This window comes from Apus apus, chromosome 5 (genome assembly GCF_020740795.1).
Source record: "Apus apus isolate bApuApu2 chromosome 5, bApuApu2.pri.cur, whole genome shotgun sequence".
NCBI classification, from domain to species: domain Eukaryota; kingdom Metazoa; phylum Chordata; class Aves; order Apodiformes; family Apodidae; genus Apus; species Apus apus.
Genome location: NC_067286.1, coordinates 49,312,678 through 49,321,175, shown reverse-complemented (window position 1 = coordinate 49,321,175; position 8,498 = coordinate 49,312,678). Strand labels below are relative to the sequence as shown.

Genomic DNA, 8,498 nt, shown 5'->3' with positions numbered 1-8,498 from the left:
CCCTGCCCCTACCCTGCCGCTGCCCCTGCCCCTGCCCCTACCCCTACCCTGCCCCTGCCCCTGCCCCTACCCTGCCCCTGCCCCTGCCCCTACCCTGCCCCTGCCCCTGCCCCTTCCCTGCCCCTGCCCCTGCCCCCGCCCCTGCCCCTCCCGCGGGGACGCGCGGCCCATGCAGGGCGGGGCGGGCGCTGCCGCCATCCCGGCGTCCTCCGCGGCGCGCACACGTCATCGCGGCCGCGGGGCGCTGCAGCCGGCGGCGGGGCCGGTGGCGTTTGGGCGGGGAGGTGTCATGGCGGCCGCCGCGGTGGCAGCGGCTGGAGCCGCCGGGAGGAGCCGCTGACCCGGGCCGTGCCGGGGGATGCGAGCGGCTCTGGCCGGGCGTGGTCGCCGGGACTGGTCTGCTGAGCCAGCAGCAGGAGCCTTGACCCTCCCAAGCGAGGAGAAGGGAGGAGGCGACCGGCCCCAGGCCCGCGGGAGCGGGCTGCCGGCTGTGGGGCTGACCGGCCGGGCTCTGTGAGGCCCGGAGGCCTCAGAGCGGCCACCATGGCGTCGTGGTTGGGCGGGCTGGGCTCGGGGCTTGGCCAGTCCCTGGGGCAGGTGGGAGGCAGCCTGTCCTCGCTCACCGGCCAGATCTCCAGCTTCACCAAGGACATCCTGCTGGAGGGCGCGGAGGAAGTGGGCGGTAAGGGGGGCGAGGGCGCCGGGCCGGCCGCGGGCAGCAGGCGGAGCCGGGCGGGGGGCGATGCTTGCCGGGGCTGCCTCCGGTGGGTGGATTGGCCTGGTTCCGTGAAGGAGCCTTTCCTGCGTCCGCCGGTTTCCTCAGGGATCGGCAGCGGCGGGGCCTGCTCTGCCTGCCCCGGGCAGCCGCGGGGGAGCCGGGCTGCTGCCGGCCCGCGGCTCCGTACCTTCCCGGAGACCTGCCGGCCTTGTCGCTTTGCTTGTGTTTTTATTCCGCCCCTGTGACCTCAGGATCTGGAGAATAAACAAACACTTTCCCAGGCAATAATAGCGGAGGAAAACCTCTTCTGGGTTTATTATTCGGAGATTTCTGAACTGCTTTAAGTGTTGCGTTGATCAGGAACGAAAGCACACAACGCTCTTCTTCCATTCTGTTTGCTTAGTTCATCTGAAATCCCGTTTGATTAGCTGCTTTTAAAGAGGTTTCATAAAACTGCGGAGTAGTAGTAATACAGAGGGATGTTTTTTGCCACTGGTGTGATCTAAGTCTGACGTGTCACACAGGCAAAGGTCCAGCGTTTCTGGTGTTTTTGTTACTTATGTTCCAGCTGGGCTCAGAGAAACCTGTCGAGTTCTACCGTTCTACAGCCAAGCCGGAGAACATGGCTTTTGTTTTATACGGATTAGAAATTAGGATGATTTATATTTAAAACAGAAAATGGAAACAGAGAAGCTGAGGCTTCAGGTTCAGATACTCAATAAGTAACAGCAGATATATTCTAGACTAGTATTTTCTTTGTATTTTTAATAATGCTTTTTTGTTTCAAGTTTTTTAATAAAACTTTTGATTTTTCTAGTATAGCAATTGTATAGCATGGTAATAAATATCAATAGGTTAATACCTCTAGTGTTGTTTGCCTCCTTGAAACTATAACTTCTTGAAAAAAATTAATATTCTCAAAACAATGTTAGGAATAGCAACCACGAAGAACTGCTGAGACTTCTGAATACTCATCTTAAGTACATTGAAATACATCTTAAATAAATCGAACAGTTCTACTTGGTTTGCAACTTCACAGCTACAAAGCCTGGTGAAAGTACTGTGTACATCTTGTTGGCAGGCTCAGGCTGCTGATCTCCTGCTTGCAGGTTTTTTGGTATACAGGTAAAATCTCCAAAGAGAGGCATGTATTATTGTAACTGTAAAGTTGCCTTTTTTCCTTTTCTAAAATACCTTTTCAGAATTGTTTTATATCCAAAATCCATAATAGTTTAGTTTGGAAGCTTATTTTACACTGCTAAATTGTGCAGTCATCTAGTGCATTTCTTCTGTCTTTTTAAAAGATAAATTGAGATTCTAGTTCACACATTTGTTCTTTAGTTTGTGCAGGAGAGATGTGCTGATGTCCAGTAGTTACTTCACTGTTAGATACTGCTGTGAGCAGCTCCAGTTTCTTAAAAATTTCAGAGTAGTACATTTGTGTGGGCTACTGGCCTTAAGGGTATAAAAATCTAGTGACATCTAAGTACTCTTCCGTAGGGAACTTTAAATACTATGTGGCCTAAATAATGCTTTTCAAGTAGTTCCTTACATTCGTTTTTTAAATTTCCTAATTTTCTAATGTTTTCTAATTTTTAATATTACCCCTTAAATTCACTGCCTACCATGTAAACTGAAGATAGTGTTTGTGGATTATGGATGTTAAGCAGTTTTCATGGTAGGTTGTTGCCCCTGAAGCATTTGGGCTTCATCAGGTTTAAACAGCACGTAGGAAATTATAAGATGCAGTATCTACTTGAAAATTATATTTATTTCAAACTTTCAAAAATTGTCAAGGTTGCTTTACAGTAAATTCAGGACCATTTGTCATTCATAAAAATAAATGTGGTATTACTATCCATTACAAATGAAACTTGGGAAAAGAACACATAGGGTATTTGAGGAAGGTGATCATTGGAAAGAACAGTATCTCACAGCAGAATTATGTGCTTTTTGTGTTAGATATTCTGATGTGGTGGATTGTGTTGCCTTTGTTGATGAAAGCGTGTCCTGTGGGTTTTTTGTGCCTTTATGTGGGGAGCAGAGTTGGTGTTTTGTTGTGTGGGTTTTGTTTGGTTTGAGGTTTTGTAGTTTGCTGTTTGTTTTTTTCTCCCTGAAAATTTAGTAACTGTTGTATTTTATGCAACTTAGTTTCTTGTTTTGAAACTTCACATGAGATTACTGAGAAACAACTGACATGTGAGGGGCAAATTCCTAAATGAATAGCGGATTCAGTGACACCAAATAGTCAAGAAAAACTTTTTATTTCCTTTATATTACAGCTTAAATCCATACTTTTCTCTTAGTTTTGTGATGTGACTTAAAGCCTAGGTAAGAGGGAACTAAATTAGGTTCACAGACTCTCTGGTCTGAAAACAATTCTGACAGTGTTCTGGTAAAATCAGCTTTTGATATTTATTGAGGAAGGAGCATTGAAACAGTCTGAAGTAAGACACTTATTAATAATAAGTGAGATTTTAACTGTTATCTACTTAACAGATTAAAAGTAGTGTAATAAAAATGAAAATTTTCACTTTCTTTCAGATGCAGCAACAGAACTCCATGTATCCAATTCTAGACTCAGAGAAATAGAAAGTATTAATGCAGCACAAAAGTTTGAAGTAAGAAATATTTTAACACTACTGTAATTAAAAGCAATAAATAGAATTTGTTTCTTGTAAAAATGAAATATTGCACTGCAGTTGCTTGTCCCTCGGTAAATCTAGAAACAAGAGTGACAATGGTGTTAGAATGTAGCTCCTTATTTTATGACAAGCTGCCATCCCCTTTAGGGGGGCACATTTGTTTATTGGAGTATGCATGAGGTGCAACTTTTCATCTCTTGCTACTAGCACTGTCTCCTGTGACTGTTCCAGCCTATCATGTGGACTTGGACTGCATCCTCTGAAAAGCTTGAAAATGCAAAAGTCAACTAAGTTTCATACATTTTAGCTGGCAAAGAGTTAAGTTTTTTCTTTTAATAGCATTTTGTATATGACCACAAATAAAAGCAGATCCGGAATGCCCAGTTATTCTGGACTGCAAGTCTGTTGCAACAAGCTTCAAAGTATAGAGTGTGGGTGTTTCCTGGTGCAGTTTCTGTGTTGAAGTACTGGTCGTTTTGACGTAGCTATGGATGCTCATGCTTTTCCAGAACTGCTTACAAATCCTATGTGCACTTGTAGAAGTGGACTTTGTGTACTTTTACAAAGGACCTGTTGGTCTTGTGACTTTATTTATTGCTGTAAACAAACAGCTTTCACCGATGTCTTCAGCCCTCAATAGCATGGAGAATTTAAGATAATATTTTGGGGAAGTAACTGTCCCCACTTGTCTTTTTTTCTAGACTCTTGCCATCTGCTATTGGCCAGTGTCAGAGAGACAATACAGGACTGTTTGGATATTAATTCCACCTTGTGCTCTGTGGCTGTTCCTGAATTCTGCCTGTGGTTCATGCTAAGATGTAATTCAGCCCTGAATGTTTCTTGTTGGCTTTTGCCTCTGGTCACCACAAACCTTTTCCTGAAAGTGATCTACAGTGCATGCCATGTAAAAATTGAAAGCCTGGACATGAACATGATCCTGAGTCCACACTTGGAAATTACTGTTAATGTGTGTTTTGAGTGAAATAATGTGAGAAATATGTACAATTTAATGGATTTCATTACTGTTCAGTAGATTTACACTTTTCTAATCCTGTTCCAAATTTACCAACATTCATTTCTTATTTTTGGTAGAATGAGAGACTGAAAAAAGTTTGTAGTGATTTGGAAGAAAAGCATGAAGCAGCAGAACTCCAAATAAAGCAGCTATCTGTAGAGTACAGAAATCAGCTTCAACAGAAAGAGGTAGGATACAGAGTGAAATATTTGAGTAAGTATGTGCAATAAACTTACTATGCTGTTGAATCTCTTTGTTATACTATCAGGGCTCTTTCAGTGTTGGTTACAGTTGTGGTTTCTTGGTTTGCTAATGTAGACATGGAGAGACTGAGACATTTTTCTTTGAATCATGTGATAGAAGCAGAGCTACCAGGAGATAGGGGAGACAAGAAAACTGGGAATGTGGTGCATATATCAGAATTTCTGTTGTTTCTGGAATCACTGTGAGAGTAAACACTTGAACTGCTTTATACTTCTGATTCGGTTATCTTTAAGGCAGGCAACAGGAGCAGATTCTTATTTGAAACAGTTATATTGTCTGTGAGTATCTTGGTTATTCATCTTACTGTCTACAAAGGGAACACAACTAGCTTTCATGGTTTGAGAAGCGTCCTGTTGTGATGGAAACATGAACTTATGTTACACAATAGGTTATAGAGATTCCATAGCCTTCTAAATGAAGAAAATGGCCAGCATGCCTAGAATTACACAAAAGGAGTTTTATTTCTGCTTGATTTGTAAATGCTTTGGGGAACCAGAGGAAGCAGAATTTTGAGATGTATAGAATTCTGCTTATTAAATACAATAACAGAATTGTTATCAGAAAATTTCATGCAGCTAATTTCAGTTTATTGTAAATAAGTAAATTTTCAGTACATTGAGTGGTTTATTGTAAAATAAATCAAGTGTTGTAGAAGTAACTGGGGAAGCGTTGTATATTGCTTAATTTTCATATCTGAATACCCTCTTTAAATATTTTAAATTTTTGTACAACTTAATAGCCTGAATCTTGCTATAGGACTTAGGTACCTTAGCTCCTGAAATAATTAGCACAGCTTTACTGAAATTTTACTGAACTGAAAACTATTACACTTTTAATGTGTGTCCTTGCAGAGATACTTGGTGAAACATCAGCTAAGACTGCTTTTCTCCACTAGGAGAGTGTTTGGGGTTTATCCTTTTCTTTTTGGTGAAGGTGGTCAGTAATCTGTGCAGGGGGGGAGTTGTTTGGTTGGTTCATGTTTTATAAGGCCACAATAGGTAGAGTGTATTTTTATATTCTTATTGAAACAATACCTTGTGTTCTGTATGTCCAGGTGGAAATCAGCCATCTAAAAGCTAGACAGAATGCACTACAGGAACAACTGCAGAAAGTACAGTCAGCACAGTTAGCAGCTGGTGTTTTGCCATCAGCTGCTACATCAGCTTCCTATGTTCCAGTGGTCAGACACTCTTCAGGTTTTGAAGGAGATGAAATGGATTTTGGAGATGTAATCTGGTCACAACAAGAAATAAACAGATTGTCCAATGAAGTTTCTAGGCTTGAATCTCAGGTTGACCACTGGAAGCAGATTGCCCTGGTGAGTGGCTCCCCCCATCTTTCCCTCCCCTCTGCCGTCCAAATGAGTGTTTTGGAGTGTTTGTTGCATTTGGTGGTTTTGGAATGGGTGTTCTGAAAGTTCATTCTGTACGAATTCTAGAATCAACATGATTTGATGAAAAAGCTGAAATCTAATAATCTTTTAGTCATTTTGTTGCTGCCACAGGGACATACTCAATTACTAACTTTCAGATGTGTTTTTGTGATACTTTAATGCATGATTTGTCAAGTTAGGAAAAGGGTTTAATGAAAATTTGTCTGAAACCCTACTTTAGGGTTTCATTACTGTTCAGCTTTCAGAAAATACTTTTCTTCTTGCTGACTGGGATATTATTTATTATCAGCATAATACTGTTCAAAGTAGTAGTTGGATACTTGCATACTGTTTTTACTTACTCTCCTCTGCATCCTTGATGTGTCAGTTGTAATTCGTGGTCTGCTGATACAAGGAAAGATACCACTTCTCAAGCTGTTGTTTACATGAGTTGTAGTTTTTCAAGCTGCAGCTTGATTTCAGAGGTGTAGTTTTCCCATGTGGAAATATTCAAGTAAAATTAAGCAATCCTGTTGTCTTATTATGTGAAGTAACACCCCTTCCCCAGACTTCTATATATTTGTGTGTAATAATAATTTAAAAAAAAATCCATGGAAAATTAAAATGTTTCTGTTAAATGTCTTTTTTAAAATCAAAATTATTGTAAATAAAGCTTCACATTAGCTTGATTGTTTTCTACTTTTGAGTATCAATAGAGGAAGCTCTTGCTTGGAAAATGCACGTATTTTTCACAGTTTTCACATGGATGTGGGATTTTTCTTTTCTCAGTCTTCCAAAGTGCAAGGGACAAATGATGCTGAACAAAGTGAAATATGCAAACTGCAAAATGTTGTTAAGGTAAGATGACAACTTTGACCAACTAGTCTTCTCTTATGCTTTATTCTTGATGGTTTTGAATATGGTCACTTCATTCATGAATGTAGCTAAAATATTTACAGTACTAGCATTTAGATTTTTATCTATTAAAAATGCATGTGGACACTTACTGCTGACTGAAATGTTGCTCTGCTATATTTAAAACCAGTTATTCTGAGAAAGGGTATTTATAGGATTTCATTTGTAGAGTATGTAAGCTTAAAAGAATGACGTTAGTATTAGCAAATCAGTTTCAGAAGCTGCTGATGACTTAATGAGGCTGAATTGTAGATAGACAAAATAATTTCTTCTCCCTTCTCAAAAACATCTTGCCTTTTTTTCATTGAAGATGCAAAATATGGATTTGCATGCCATCCTTGAAAGTTACTAGGAATACATCCTAGGGAATCCCACTACATTGGTTTAGTATTCACTGTTGTGTAGAGCATACTATTCCTAGAAACATGTTTTAAAAAGGAATGTCTTTTAGCATGTTTAAATAAAGCCAAAGCAACAAAAGCCAAGAAACTTGACATCTTTTGTGAGACATCCTTTAATATATTCCTTAAATTGGCTACAGAAACTTTTTTTTCTTAATTTTTTTCTTAAGGTTCTGTACTCATGGCATTCTGTTTCTCTGTTGATACTTTTAGGAGCTCAAACACAATTTAAGTAAAGAAATCGATGAACATCAACATGAACTTTCAGTACTGCAGGATGCACACAGGCAGAAGCTGGTGGAGATCAGTCGTCGACACCGAGAAGAGCTGAGTGAATATGAAGAGCGAATTGAAGAACTTGAGAATCAGTTACAGCAAGGTCTTTATTATCAGATGATTTCTTTTTATTTATTTTACAGTGAGTTTTGTCTAAAGCCTTGAATGTGTATTTAAGACTGTAATAGGTATCAAATACATGATGTTCAGGAATTTGAATTTCATCTTTAGTTCAGCTTCATGTTTGACGCATGCATATCCTAGTGTCCTCTATTCACAGTGGTTGGCTTGAACACTCGAATGGTGGCATCTCATCCTCTGACAGTTGTCAGTCTAGAGGGTCATTTTCTATATATACCGAATGTTGTGCTCTAAATTCTACCCTTCGTGTTCTTTTAACTTGCACTGAAGATAGGTTTGAGTGAGACATACAAAGTTGAAGATAAGAAAATCTCAGCACAAAAGTAATTTTAGTGAGAAGTACTATGTGCCAATTGGCTTACTTGACAAAAGCTCAAAGATTGCCATATGGATCATGTCTTAGTCTGTTGTGTGACTAGATGGCAGGAGAAGCTCAGTAGTTCTTACAAGGAGTATTTTTTTGTCATGTAGGTATTTCATATTCCATAAAAATAATCTTGTCAGTTAGGGTTTTTTTAGGGACTTCTTTGCACAAATATGTTAGATTTGAGTGTAAACCTCTGTTATTATCTGTTGAAACTTGGAATTCTAAAGAGTGAAAACTCCTTTTGGAAAGTGCCCCTTAGTTTCTAAGATCGTACTTATAGGGTATTTACTGAAACTGGATGCCTGTTAAGATGTAAATTGTAAATTTGCCATTTACTGCACGTACTATCTATACTGCACATACTTACATCAGCAGGACTAATTT

General features: G+C 40.2%; 1 protein-coding gene across 4 annotated transcripts in view; it reads left to right on the top strand.

Annotated features, from left to right (window-relative positions):
* Positions 1–239: 239 nt before the first annotated feature.
* Positions 240–8,498, top strand: part of TRIP11 (thyroid hormone receptor interactor 11) — a 32,079-nt gene continuing 23,820 nt past the window's right edge. For 3 of the 4 annotated variants that reach the window (XM_051620429.1, XM_051620430.1, XM_051620432.1), the window contains exons 1-6: positions 240–682; positions 3,263–3,339; positions 4,456–4,566; positions 5,697–5,960; positions 6,804–6,872; positions 7,544–7,709. In XM_051620429.1, the coding sequence (XP_051476389.1) occupies positions 544–682; positions 3,263–3,339; positions 4,456–4,566; positions 5,697–5,960; positions 6,804–6,872; positions 7,544–7,709 (826 nt within the window). In that variant the 5' untranslated portion in view covers positions 240–543. Of the gene's footprint in view, positions 683–1,821; positions 1,844–3,262; positions 3,340–4,455; positions 4,567–5,696; positions 5,961–6,803; positions 6,873–7,543; positions 7,710–8,498 lie in introns of those variants that run through there. The other variant, XM_051620431.1, reaches the window with a different exon arrangement.